General features: G+C 42.1%; 1 protein-coding gene across 2 annotated transcripts in view; it reads right to left on the bottom strand.

The window, feature by feature from the left end:
* Positions 1-1,275: 1,275 nt before the first annotated feature.
* Positions 1,276-14,891, bottom strand: part of cntn1a (contactin 1a) — a 70,758-nt gene continuing 57,142 nt past the window's right edge. For both annotated transcript variants that reach the window (XM_027140941.2, XM_027140942.2), the window contains exons 16-24: positions 11,140-11,301; positions 9,629-9,778; positions 9,456-9,526; positions 9,056-9,299; positions 7,475-7,578; positions 7,099-7,282; positions 5,775-5,893; positions 5,453-5,606; positions 1,276-3,668 (exon numbers count right to left, since the gene is read on the bottom strand). In XM_027140941.2, the coding sequence (XP_026996742.1) occupies positions 3,592-3,668; positions 5,453-5,606; positions 5,775-5,893; positions 7,099-7,282; positions 7,475-7,578; positions 9,056-9,299; positions 9,456-9,526; positions 9,629-9,778; positions 11,140-11,301 (1,265 nt within the window). In that variant the 3' untranslated portion in view covers positions 1,276-3,591. The remainder of the gene's footprint in view (positions 3,669-5,452; positions 5,607-5,774; positions 5,894-7,098; positions 7,283-7,474; positions 7,579-9,055; positions 9,300-9,455; positions 9,527-9,628; positions 9,779-11,139; positions 11,302-14,891) is intronic.

The raw sequence follows: 14,891 nt of genomic DNA, 5'->3' as shown, positions 1-14,891 counted from the left end.
CAAGGGCCATGAATCTCATTTCAGTTCTGTCATGGCGCGCTCTTCTCCTGTAGCTCTAGCTCTGCTCTTTCTACAGATTAGGATTGCATTGTGTGATCCTGCAGCTCTTACAGTAGAAACCTTTTCCTTGCTGAAGGCCACAACACAAAGGGAGATGAAGCAGTGCTATGAACCGCATCTGTGCTGAGAAATGAGGTTCGTGAGATCGGCATCATTTTTTAAAGGACAGGTCATGACTGTTTGTGTGATATGGTAGAAAATATCAGGCTATGTGATATATAATATAAGTAGAATATTATATATTTGTGTAACTCATTCATTCATTCATTCTTTTCCTACCGCTTATCCGAACTTCTCGGGTCACGGGGAGCCTGTGCCTATCTCAGGCGTCATCGGGCATCGAGGCAGGATACACCCTGGACGGAGTGCCAACCCATCACAGGGCACACACATATTCTCAATCACTCACACACACACACACTACGGACAATTTTCCAGAGATGCCAATCAACCTACCATGCATGTCTTTGGACCGGGGGAGGAAACCGGAGTACCCGGTGGAAACCCCCGAGGCACGGGGAGAACATGCAAACTCCACACACAAGGCGGAGACGATAATCGAACCCCCGACCCTGGAGTGGTGAGGCGAACGTGCTAACCACTAAGCCACCGTGCCCCCCTATTTGTGTAACTTTTGTTGTAAAAAAAAAACTAAGCAGTTTTGTTGTACTACTCAGTAGAGTGAGCAATAAGACTGATTGTAGGAACACATGTGGGTGTAATGGTCATTTGTCCACATACTTTTGGCCATACAGGGTATATACACCATCATGAAGATATATGATGCTGAAGATGAAGCAGGAAATCTGTGATCAGTGTGTATCATTACAGCTCCAACTCCAGTGGTTCGATTCCCGCCTCCGCCTTGTGTGTATGGAGTTTGCATGTTCTCCCCGTGCCTCGGGGGTTTCCTCCGGGTACTCCGGTTTCCTCCCCCGGTCCAAAGACATGCATGGTAGGTTGATTGGCATCTCTGGGAAATTGTCCGTAGTGTGTGTGTGTGAGTGAATGAGAGTGTGTGTGTGCCCTGTGATGGGTTGGCACTCCGTCCAGGGTGTATCCTGCCTCGATGCCCGATGACGCCTGAGATGGGCACAGGCTCCCCGTGACCCGAGAAGTTCGGATAAGCGGTAGAAAATGAATGAATGAATGAATGAATGAATGAATGATTAAACCTCCAAACTTCAATGACACAGAGTTCAATAAGAGTCATGCTGGGTTTGTCTTTATAAACTTTAATTGAGAAGACTTGGCTTCAATGAAGCAGATCGTGACTCATGGGTTACAGTTCGTCTACACAACCTGTCATTCAGCCTGAACACACTTCTTTATTGAGTGACAGATCAGAGGCAGATCAGAAGAAGTCGAGATACACGAGTCACCTTCATCGAAAATGAGTATGGCGTTCTAATGCAACTGGAACGAACCGTTCGATTCCAGATCATGCTTCTGAGGACGTATCGTAGCGCTTCAAATAATCACTGATTGCAATAATTAAGTTAAAGGCTTTCATGCATTTGGCTTTTTTTTGTTTTGTTTTTTTTACATCGATGACGTTGCTGCCTGAATAAACAGGGAAAGAGAAAGCACTTTGTGGTGGTCACTGAACGTTACAAAAAAATTATGAAGCAAATGCTAAAAAATCACGCACAGTCCATCCAATACGAAGGGTCAACATCCGATATACTGTAATGTACGTTCCGCACAAAATAAAATAAAAACAAGAAATTACATGAAATTAGCTTTAAAAAAAAAAGATATCCTGTTCTTACAGAAGTACAAAGGGTCTATTTGTGGTGATATGTTATGAGCACTGAATGTACAGTATTCGCTTCTCAGATGGACATGAAATGATACGTTTTTAGCCGAAGGATCTTCGACACAAGCGACAAATCTTAGCACGTATTAATAACGAATAAATGCAGTTATGCCGGACGGGTCGGTCGGGATTTCTCTAACGGTTTATACGCGGAAAGACGACGAGTTACGAAAGCGTTTAGCGATAAATCGTCCGCACGTCCGACAGCATCGGCGTCGTACGGAAATACGGATCATATGACGGTCAAAATAACGTTTGAAATGTTTCGCCAGGCTTCAGTTCAGAAATTTTTTATTTTTATGGGAAGTTAATAGCATTAAGCCTTTTTAACGGGTCCGAACCTTTCCCCTCGGCCGTACGACCGTCACCGTGAATGTGATACCAATTAATAAAAAAAAAAAAAAAAAGGAAAAGTAAAGGGGGGGGAAAAATACATTTTCAAAGTCATCCGCTTTTTTTTTTTTTTTTTTAACCCCAAAACCCCTTTTCTAAATGACAAAGAATTGCAAGATACAGTCAAAACAAAAAGTTTTCTTTACGCTGCGGCGCCTTTCGGAAGGAGCAAAACTATGAGCGATGACCGGAGATTATTTTACCGATTCAACGGCCTTGACGCAGAGGCGCTGTGAGATGATGGCAGATGCAGTGGATTTTCATGCCACAGTTCACTCACAAGCACATGTACACACACACACACTCACACACACACACACACACACACACACACCTAATCAAACATACCGATACTCATCTGGTTTGGGTTTAAAACCATGGTTTGGATATATATCCTACACATACAGTTCACATACAAACACAATTACTCCTCAGTACAGACTTTCAGCAATTTAAGATATATATTTACATTTTTTTTTCCTTAAAACCCCCCGAAGTTCCTCGTTCGGTCCACGGAGGCTATAAAGCGAACATCTCTCTCTTAACTTCCCGGGCTTCGAAATGATATATTTAAAGTAAAGTAAAATAATCGTTCTATTAATGATATGTTAATATGACCAAAGGAATACTGAAATATATTAAGAAAGCTTAGAAATTATTGCATATACAGTACATATACTAGCTTAAAATAAATCGCTATATTTTCTATTCTGCGTAAATTCGTTTAGTTCGCGTTGAGTAGCGGAGGAGTTTGCTTTGACTGTATCATCAAGAAAAGCTCCGAAATGCTCAAAAATGAAGAAAAAAAGGAAAAAGAAAGAAAGAAAGGATTTCCACTGATTTGCAAACTAACTATCAGACACTCTTATAGCCGATCTCTCGTCACGTGTCGCTTGCGGGTACGGGGCGCACTGCGAAAACAAGGGGATTCTCGGTGCTACGGTAAGAGCAGCCAATTCAATTGAAATTAAATCTGAAACAGCTTTTGGATGTTTGTGCTGTAAATTGTGAAATACAGATGTTACTCTACCCACAAGCAGCCACGAGCAGGGTAAGAGATATTATAAGGCATACTGAACGAGAGAGAACTCTTCCCGGACGCTGCTTCGTGGTTAAGTCGATACTGAATAAGACGATCCTTCACATCCTCGTCCTTTCTAGAGTTCTGTATTGTCTTTTCTTCCGACATAGCTCAGTCCAGGTTGGGAATATTCATTGTTGAGCATAGGAGTTTGTAGAATAAGAGTCCTGTAAGGCGTCATCCAGTGCGAGTCCTCTTCACCGTGTGGAGTGAAGGCGGAGGAGAGACGGCGCTACATTCAGAGAGTCAGGCTGAGCAACGCCACCAGCAGAAGGACACACAGGCTTAGGGACGGTGCTGCCAAGACTCCTCCGGCTGTACACAAAGACACACACACACACACACACACACAAGTTAGAAAAGCTAATAAGACAAAAATAACAGATAAATAAAGCACCATTAACGCCAGATTATATAATATGGCAAAAAATATGGCCAGAATTATACTAAATAATTCATTCATTCATCTTCTACCGCTTATACGAACTTCCTCGGGTCACGGGGAGCCTGTGCCTATCTCAGGCGTCATCGGGCATCGAGTCAGGATACACCCTGGACGGAGTGCCAACCCATCGCAGGGCACACACACACTCTCATTCACTTACACGAACATGCTAACCACTAAGCCATCGATACCCCCAATTATACTAATTAAAACACACAATTCTACAGAATATATTGTACACTGAAACATTCCAATTTCTCTTCACCGCGACCAAGAGGCCCGAACTCTTCCAGCATGACAATACACCTGTGCACAAAGCACAGAGATCCATGAACACATGGTGTATCACGGTTATAGTGAAAAAAACTTGAGTGTCCTGCACGGAGCCCCGACTCTGCCTCAACCTCACTGAACACCTTCGTGATGAACTGGAACACTGACAGAACCCCAGACCTCCTCACTCCTACAGCATCGGTGATGTCTGATCTCACTGATTCTCTTGTAGATGAATGAACCCAAATCCACACAGTCACGCTCCAACATCTAGTGGAAAGCCTTCACGGAAGACTGCTATTAAATGGAGGGATTAAATCGGATACCAAGTAGACACAAAGAGCCGTGGGCCGCGATGGTTAGATCTCCAGGGGATGTGGTAGCTCAGTGGTTAAGGTGCTGGATCCATGTTGAATCCCACTGTCGTATCGTTTGTTAACCTTAAGCATAATCCTAAGCATTGTTCAGCGTATTAAAAGCTATTTGCCAAACAAATACTTCACTTCAAACCTCAAAGAGATAAAGGAAAAGATCCCGATTGTTATGAAAGCAGCACACTGGCCTGTATTCACTCGAGGAATATCTACCTTTAAAGAAAAACACACCGTGTTATTATATAAACCGCGGCACTTGACAGTAGAGTTCGACTTGTGAAATTACATCTTACAGAAATTCTTTTTCTTTTGAAAATAAACTGCACTTGAGGTGAGAGTCATCCATCATTACAGGGTTGTCTTTCTCTCTCAGTTATCTCTCTATTCAGCTCACTGTAGCAGCAGCTGTTCAGCCCCAGAGGTTCCTGACACTGACAAATCACAGCGCGTAAACCTCAGTATGGACTCATCCTACTGCCTCACACTGAACTGGTCTAACGGATTCATGCCGCTTCAACTTATTATCATTCATTCATTCATTCATTCATTCTCTACCGTTTATCCGAACTTCTCGGGTCACGGGGAGCCTCAGGCGTCATAGGGCATCGAGGCAGTATACACCCTGGACGGAGTGCCAACCCATCACAGGGCACACACACACACTCTCATTCACACACACACACACTATGGACAATTTTCCAGAGATGCCAATCAACCTACCATGCATGTCTTTGGACCGGGGGAGGAAACCGGAGTACCCGGAGGAAACCCCCGAGGCACGTGGAGAACATGCAAACTCCACATACACAAGGCGGAGGCGGGAATCGAACCCCCGACCCTGTAGTTGTGAGGCAAACGTGCTAACCACTAAGCCACCGTGACCCCCAACTTATTATCAGCGCTGCATAAACAAATGTAAGCTAACATGTTCTAGACTAATTAACATTAAGTTTAGGTCAGGTAGTTGAAAACATGTTAATGAAGGTGCGATGTGGTAGAAAGCTTACCTGAGATGCGTACTTGTGCCACAGCTCCATCTCCTCCCTTGCTCTGTGCTCTCACCTCCACCAGGTAATCACCTTTATGAATGGGCAGGTCTATGGACTCCTTATTCGTAGTGTACAGTGTCCCGGTGCTTAGACCTTCCTGTCTATACAGGACCTTAGGAGTAAAAACAGACAAATACACCGCAGTATTCAGGTACATCTATAAGCCATGTGACATTCACATACGTTTTTGAGACAAATTCAGTTACTAATAAAACACAGCTATATTATTATAAAGAGTTAAAGAGTCATTATAGACTAGATGCAGTCAAATGGTGAATACCTTATAGCTCTCTACAGCAGATTCATTGGGAAAAGTCTCCACACGCTGCCAGGCAACATTGACTAAAGTTCCAATGGAATTCACCCTTGTGCCGATTATTTTCGGTGGCCGACTTGGAGCTGAAAAAGAAAGCCAAAGTCAAATGTACCGTATACGTCGTATGGCCCAGGGTTCATTGCTAGGGTTGTTGGGTGTAGCCCATTGAAACTATAGCCCCGTACACACTGCAGGTAACAGTGGCCCAAATCTGATTTTTTTTGGGGTCACGTGACCAGGTCAGACTTCTTCAGGAGTAGTGTGAACACAAATCTGGTCCAGATCTGATTTTTTCATATCAGATTCAGACCACATTTCCTTATGTGGTCCTGAATCAGAACCAAATCTGATTTTTTCCAACGTGGCCGCAGTGTGAACAACCGAAGCGGATTTGATGCGACTTTTACGTCGATCTACATCGACATTCGTCACAATTATGCGCCGGCGAGAAACAAACGTGACCACGCCTACAAAACGGATCAGATAATCAAAAGCTGCACCGACATCCGAAAATGTTCGAAACACCGCGTCTCTGTGCTGCCGTCACACACACATTTAGAAAGAAAAGCGAAAACGCTTACTTCCTCCGTAACCTCGCCAACTTTAGCGCGACGGCGTGCTGCGTGACATCATCGTTATCGTTCGTTTGCGCATGCGGGTCGGTTCGAAACAGCAAACGGTTCACACCGGTATCTGATATAGGCCACATTTTAAAAGGGAATGTGAACAGCCAAACAAAAAAAATCAGATCTGAGCAAAAATATCCGAATCGAGCGTTAAGACTTGCGGTGTGAACGTGGCCTCTGACTCACCTAAAAATGTCAAAATAACTCATAATTAATGTTATTATGACGTAAACCTACATTTTATTGATAAAAGTCATTCAATTTAATCAGAACTAAATAAAAAACCTACATTCAAACGGAACAGTTGCATTATTATTACCTCACTAACTCTTCCAATGTCCGTGTACTTACAACAGTGCCACCTGCTGACCGGGAATAAGTCCTGTTCTGTTTAACAGGTGGACACGTAAGTTATAAAACCGCGTATAGCGGAAAAAACGTGTAAAATAAGCAGACTGGTGAACGGACAGACTGGTGAATGCGAATTCTGGTCCAAAAGGTTCCACTGTATTCTCAGTACATTTAAACATGATTCCCGACGTTAACTGCCCATGTGATGTGAAGTGCGATGGGCAAAGACGTGGGAATATTTCTAGAATGGTTCGGTCTCTGAGTTGCACTTAAAACGCTTTGGTTGTACGAAATGTCAGCGTGATCCTTACGTGCTTTCTTCGTATAGATCTCGTATCTCTGGCTCGCGGGTCCATAACCTGCACCGTTGAAAGCACGCACTTCTATAACATAATGAGTGTTCGGCTTCATGTTGTCCAGACGTGTCTGATTCTCTCTGCTGGAGATGCGTTGTGCTGATGCCTCATTCTCCAAGGATTTCCTCCAGTACCTCACCTGTCACACATTAAACAAGCCACATGTTAATCTGTTACTGTAATATCCTAACATATCCTATAACACGTCATTCCAACACCACGTCACTAATTACCACAGCTGTTATTATAATGAACACACAACCGAAGCTGCGTGAAGGGCAAATAATCGCTCAGTGTAAACCCAGTGTGCATGCGGCATTGTCAGACTAACCTGATAGCCCTCAACCGTCTGCTGCGTCAGCGGACGCCAAAACACGATAGCCTCCGTCGCCGACAAGGTTCTGGCCTCTATAATGGTGGGAGCTGCTGAGGGGGCTGAGAATATACGGCGTGTTAGACCGACACATCCATTATTATAAGAGCATCCAAACACTGGATAAACTGAACATTTAAACCAATTATCTGCAATTATTACAACCCCAAGCTTTGTGTTTCTGCGTTTCGGATGCATCTACAGCAAGCGGAAATAAAATATTGATCTTTAACATAACATATCGTTTTATGATCGAATGCTTTTTTTTTTATTATATTATCCGAGGCATCTCGGGTGGAAAAAAAACCTGAAATGTTTACATGAGGGCGGCACGGTGGTTTAGCGGTTAGCACGTCCGCCTCACACCTCCAGGGTTGGGGTTCGATTCCCACCTCCGCCTTGTGTGTGTGGAGTTTGCATGTTCTCCCCGTGCCTCGGGGGTTTCCTCCGGGTACTCCGGTTTCCTCCCCCGGTCCAAAGACATGCATGGTAGGTTGATTGGCATCTCTGGAAAATTGTCCGTAGTGTGTGAGTGAATGAGAGTGTGTGTGCCGTCGCTACAGGGAACGTTTCATGATTTCATCCGAATTTGTTTCTCCGAATTATACAAAAGGATGTTGACGGAGCAGATGTGTGGACTACTGATCAGAAGGTTGTGAGTTCAAATCCCAGGTCCACCAAGCAGCCAGTGTTGCTCAGTTGAATAATTCAAGATTAAAATGTCACTCGTGGTCCTTTGGCAGGTTTGACATTTTGTCCTTTCAGTCCAGCACCTGTTGGATGTTAATTGTGTACCATGTTGGTGTACTAGGAACTCTAAGTGTTCCCATAGGTCACCAGACCTTCCAGGAATCATCCAGTTCCTTCTTGGGGCTGACTGTTGCCTCTGATGATTTTCCTGTGCTGGCAAGATGGTACACTAGCCGGTTAATCTGACAGCCATCTTATGTTTTCAGAGAATTGAGTATGGACTTGATTGAGGTTAAATATTTATTCCAACTCACGTAATATAAGTAGTATGTTACGGCAGACAGCCTTCCAGAATACAAAGTCCGTTAGATCAAACGAATCAGATCGAGAGACAAACACAATAAAAGTTTGAGTCTCAAACAATTCCCATGATTTTCAGGTATAAATATTTGGGTGTTTTATCAGCAATTTCATTTCGATCCATCAAATAACTGACGGACCCTAAAGTAATATTTCAGTAGTGAAATGAGGTTTATTGGATTAACAGAAAATGTGCAATATGCATCAAAATGAAATTAGACAGGTGAATAAATTTGGGCACCCTTGCCATTGTGTTGATTTGAATACCTGTAACTACTCAGCACTATTAATTGGGACACACAATCGGTTTGTTGGCTCATTAAGCCTTGAACTTCATAAACAGGTGCATCTGATCATGAGAAAAGGTATTTAAGGTGGCCGATTGCAAGTCGTTGTTCTCTTTGACTCTCCACTGTTTATATTCCTCTATAATACACACAGAAGAATATATTAAATAAGTGGTAAATAAGACCTGCCTCTGATACTCACCATCCTGAGCAGAGTAAACCACAGCAGGGAGACTGTAGGGTCCCTCTCCCATATTGTTGAAGGCTTTTACTTTTACATCAAACTTTGTGGCTGGGGGAATAGAGGGGTCTTTGTAGACGTAGCGACTGGCACGAGGGTCGGAAACGGTCACTCTGTGCCAACGATCGTTCTCTGTGCCATTGTTAGGCTTAAATGTGATAATGTAGCCGAAATTATTTCCATAGTAGTATTGTGGCTGAACAGGCTGAGAACAGACAGAACAGAAAACAGTCATAAACGCTGAAAAAAATAAATAAATAAACGTGTCAAATTTCCGCTAGTGACAAACATGTAATGATTAGACATTCACCTAAAAAAAAAAGCAAAAAAAAGAGAATAAAAATAAAAAAAAATAAAATACCGTCCATGTGATGGTGAGCTCTCTACCCGTTCCACCACCTCCTCCTACATCTGATGGAGCCACCACAGGGGCTACAATAAGATAAGAATGGGAGACAAATTTTAAATTTGTCTCAATAATTCAGCATATCTACATAAGTTAAGCAAGTGATGAAATCCAGAGACATACAGTACCTGCTTCCAGTGTGGTGGTTTTGCTTGACGGTTCGCTCGGTTCTCCTGTCCCCAGAGTGTTTGTAGCAATGACTCGAAACTCATATTCAGTCCAAGGAAGCAGATCAACTACTGTGACCCTTTCTGCGTTTCCTTCCACGTTGCGAGGAGCTGAAAGAGAACCACATCACAGCCACTGGTCACTTTAAGCTGTTTAAATTTTACATGCTATATACAGGATCATTAAATGCCCCCTGGTGGTCCGACGGCAGGATCCCGCGTTGACCCTGTTACCCTGATCGGTCACGTCCACATCCAATGCAACCGTTTTAATACTTTTAAACCTTGTGTTCTGTCCATTAACTGCTATCACTTACATTATAATAAATAGATAAATGTCCTCAAAAAACAATGATGGAGTTTTTTCAAGAAAATTAATTACATCATTATATATATATATATATTGCTTATATGCATAAATATACTTGTGATCTTTCACCATTTAAGACAATTCAAAGTAGACAATTCAACAATGCAGTGTCATAAATGGCATTAAATGACATTATTGCATTATTTGGCTAAATAATCTGCTATAACTTCTTTTAAAACTGATTTGTAACAGGATGCATTTGATGTTAAGTGATATTTAAATTTCACTTTTAACAATTAACGTTGTCTCAGAGCAGCTTTACAGAAATCTAGAAACTTTAAATTTAAGTTTAAAATGAAGTCATTATTTATCTCTAATATCTATCCCTAATGATCAAGTCTGAGGTGACGGTGGTGAGGAAAATCTCCCTGAGATGATATGAGGAAGAAACCTTGAGAGGAACCGGACTCAGAAGTGAACCTCGTCCTCATTTAGGTGACACTGGACAGGAAATAATGACGTGACATACGGCTAAGTACGGTGACCCATGCTCAGAATTTGTTCTCTGCATTTAACCCATCCGAAGTGCACACACACAGCAGTGAACACATACTGTGAACACACACCTGGAGCAGTGGGCAGCCATTTATGCTGCGGCACCCGGGGAGCAGTTAGGGGGTTCGGTGCCTTGCTCAAGGGCACCTCAGTCGTGGCCGGCCCGAGACTTGAACCCACAACCTTTGGGTTACGAATCAGACTCTCTAACCATTAGGCCACGACTGCCCAAATGTCAATGTAAATAATATCCTTTCTACAACAGTTTGTAGTCCAGTAGAGCTGCGGAACCGAGAGCTCCTGAGGAAGCGACAGGTCAGACTTAACACTTAACAATTCCTTCTTCTGAAGTCTTCAAACGTTCACTGATGAAGACCTGAGCTCTAAGCTGTAGATACGACACCTGGAATGCTGTATGTTCCTGTAGGTCTGTATTTCACACTATAACCGCTGTACATTAGGTAAAACTTTTATATTGCTGCAGCTGTAATTCAATATGAATGACAAAATTAGGAATTAAAAGAAAGTGAACTGATTGTTTTTAATAATGGCACCATTTGTAATTGCGTCCTGATTGTAAGATGTCAGGACTTGTTGCAGTACTCACAGGTTACGGCATCTTTCCATTCCTCGTCAGTTGTGGTCTCTCTGTATTGGATGATGTATTTGGATATGGGGCTGTGATTATCTGTTCCATGGCTCCAGAGAAGCTTCACAGACCTTACCCCAATCTCCTCCACACGCACTCCTCCCGGAGCTCCCGGAGGCCCTGGCGGGGCAGGAACAGACTCTGCTCAGCACAATACACATCTTCTGTGTTCCAAGCTACACCTGTGTTTCCATTAGTACACACTTGTGTATCTAACTCTCGAGAGTGTCTCTAAACCACGGGCGTCAGAAGCAAATAAAAAGTGGTTTAATATTATTGGTCTTAAAAAAGTGTGTGGGTCCAATATTATTGGTCTTAAAAAGTGGGTGGGTTTAATATTATTGCTCTTAAAACACTGGGTGGGTCCAATATTATTGGTCTTAAAAAAGTGTGTGGGTCCAATATTATTGGTCTTAAAAAGTGGGTGGGTTTAATATTATTGCTCTTAAAACACTGGGTGGGTCCAATATTATTGGTCTTAAAAAAGTGTGTGGGTCCAATATTATTGGTCTTAAAAAAGTGGGTGGGTCCAATATTATTGGTCTTAAAAAAGTGTGTGGGTCCAATATTATTGGTCTTAAAAAAGTGGGTGGGTCCAAAATAATTGGTCTTAAAAAGTGGGTGGGTTTAATATTATTGCTCTTAAAACACTGGGTGGGTCCAATATTATTGGTCTTAAAAAAGTGTGTGGGTCCAATATTATTGGTCTTAAAAAAGTGGGTGGGTCCAATATTATTGGTCTTAAAAAAGTGGGTGGGTCCAATATTATTGGTCTTAAAAAGTGAGTGGGTCCAATATTATTGGTCTTAAAAAAGTGGGTGGGTCCAATATTATTGGTCTTAAAAAGTGGGTGGGTTTAATATTATTGGTCTTAAAAAGTGGGTGGGTCCAATATTATTGGTCTTAAAAAAGTGGGTGGGTCCAATATTATTGGTCTTAAAAAAGTGGGTGAGTCCAATATTATTGGTCTTAAAAAGTGGGTGGGTTTAATATTATTGATCTTAAAAAGTGGGTAGGTTTAATATTATTGATTTTAAAAAGTGGGTGGGTCCAATATTATTGGTCTTAAATTGTGGGTAGGTCCAATATTATTGGTCTTAAAAAGTGGGTGGGTCCAATATTATTAGTCTTAAAAAGTGGGTGGGTCCAATATTATTGGTCTTAAAAAAAGTGGGTTGGTTTAATATTATTGGTCTTAAAAAGTGGGTGGGTTTAATACATATATACAATGCATCATTTTATATAGAACTCCAAAAAGTGGAACATTTCTGTGTATAATTTTTTTTTTGACACACTTTCACCCAAGTGAGAAAAAGCGAAACGTCTGAATGTGATAGACTGTAGATACGTGTAAATAAAAAAATATATGAACAATAAAAGCAGCACTTGTTAAAATTAAGTTCTTAATAAATAGAACACACAACATACAGTAAGCCTTATCTTTATTTAAATACATAAAGCAATGTATCTAAATGTAATATAGTCACTAACTAAATAAATGCAGTTGTCGGGCGACGAATGATGATGTCTGACTCTGAGTCATGACAGATTACATGATGACAGAAAAAGGCGATATCTTTTATCGATGCATGTTTCAGACTCCTCTATCTGACTCCGAAGCCTCCTCTGAATATGCTGCCTTTAGTGGAGCTGATCTATCAAATAGCTCCAACCTCAAGACGTTATGGTCCCTGGCACATTACTGAGGCTTGTCTCATTAGCACTCGTTAACATCTGTGGAAATTTACTGCTTGGCAACTTCAAACGTGTAACTGCGTAACGTCTTGAACTACGGATAGAACACAGAGAACAGCAGGAACTGACTCTAACACAGTCGTTCATAGACACCGATGATAATTACGGACAGACGCCACAGGTGGTGGGGATCGAACCCGGGTCTCTGGCATTGGCTCGATCACCTCCAGTAGCGAATCAGACCCACTTGCAGGATTCAGTGTGTGCACTGCTTTATTAACATAACAAAAACTCACAACTTACATTAAACATGACAGAAACGAAACATAAAACCAGGACGGAACGAGGTCCGAACCTTACGGCTCACGCACAACGATGACTCACGATCACAAAAACAATAAGACCGGTATATCTAAAGCAGTACATCAAGGTCAACAAGAAACAGGTGAGATGGTGGGAAAACAGGATAGGAAAGGGCATGGCACAGAGCACATGAAACAATAACAAGGCGGGTGATGCCCTCTGGTGGTCTGGCAGGGAACTGTCCAAGCTCCTGACAATAGGCTACCAATCAAATGTGTTAATTCACAATGCAGACTAACAAGCTCTAAGGAAAATAATCGATCCATCTGCCCTCTTTCACAAGCATGAGCTCACAGATGCCTGTGATGGACTAGTGTCACTGTAATTTACAGTAGAGAGAGAGAAACACCATTCCTCCTCCTCCTCCTCCTCCTCCTCCTCCTTCTTTCCAGATAACTTGCTAGCTCGGCTCCTGGGATTCAAACCTGCGATTTCCTGAGCTTTACATTTCATGATAAAATGACTGGCGGTAATTCTGAATTATTCTACCTGAGGCTTGTGTGTGTGTGTGTGTGTGTGTGTGTGTGTGTGTGTGTGTGTGTGTGTGTGTGTGTGTCTCTCTGTGTGTGTGTGTGTGTGTGTGTGTGTGTGTGTGTGTGTGTGTGTGTGTGTGTGTGTGTGTGTTATTAGAGTTATTTACAACTCAACACTTCTCAACACTACTCTCAACACTACTCTCAACACTACTCAACACTACTCTTAACACTACTCAACACTACTCTCAACACTACTCAACACTACTCAACACTTCTCAACACTACTCAACACTACTCTCAACACTACTCAACACTACTCAACACTACTCAACACTACTCAACACTTCTCAACACTACTCAACACTACTCTCAACACTACTCAACACTACTCAACACTTCTCAACACTACTCTCAACACTACTCAACACTACTCTCAACACTACTCAACACTACTCTCAACACTACTCTCAACACTACTCTCAACACTTCTCAACACTACTCAACACTACTCAACACTACTCTCAACACTACTCTCAACACTTCTCAACACTACTCTCAACACTACTCAACACTACTCAACACTTCTCAACACTACTCAACACTACTCTCAACACTACTCAACACTTCTCAACACTACTCAACACTACTCAACACTACTCAACACTACTCTCAACACTACTCAACACTACTCAACACTACTCAACACTACTCTCAACACTACTCAACACTACTCTCAACACTACTCAACACTACTCTCAATACTACTCAACACTACTCTCAACACTACTCAACACTACTCTCAACACTACTCAACACTACTCAACACTACTCTCAACACTACTCAACACTACTCTCAACACTACTCAACACTACTCTCAACACTACTCTCAACACTACTCTCAACACTATTTACAGAGTTATTTACAACGCAACACTACTCAACACTACTCAACACTACTCTCAACACTACTCAACACTACTCTCAATACTACTCAACACTACTCTCAACACTACTCTCAACACTACTCAACACTACTCAACACTACTCAACACTACTCTCAACACTACTCAACACTACTCAACACTACTCTCAACACTACTCAACACTACTCTCAACACTACTCAACACTACTCTCAACACTACTCAACACTACTCAACACTACTCAACACTACTC

The sequence above is a fragment of the Tachysurus fulvidraco genome, chromosome 10 (assembly GCF_022655615.1).
Source record: "Tachysurus fulvidraco isolate hzauxx_2018 chromosome 10, HZAU_PFXX_2.0, whole genome shotgun sequence".
Taxonomy (NCBI): Eukaryota; Metazoa; Chordata; class Actinopteri; order Siluriformes; family Bagridae; genus Tachysurus; species Tachysurus fulvidraco.
The sequence above is the reverse complement of the archived record's forward strand: the minus strand, read 5'-3'. Positions and strand labels throughout refer to the sequence as shown.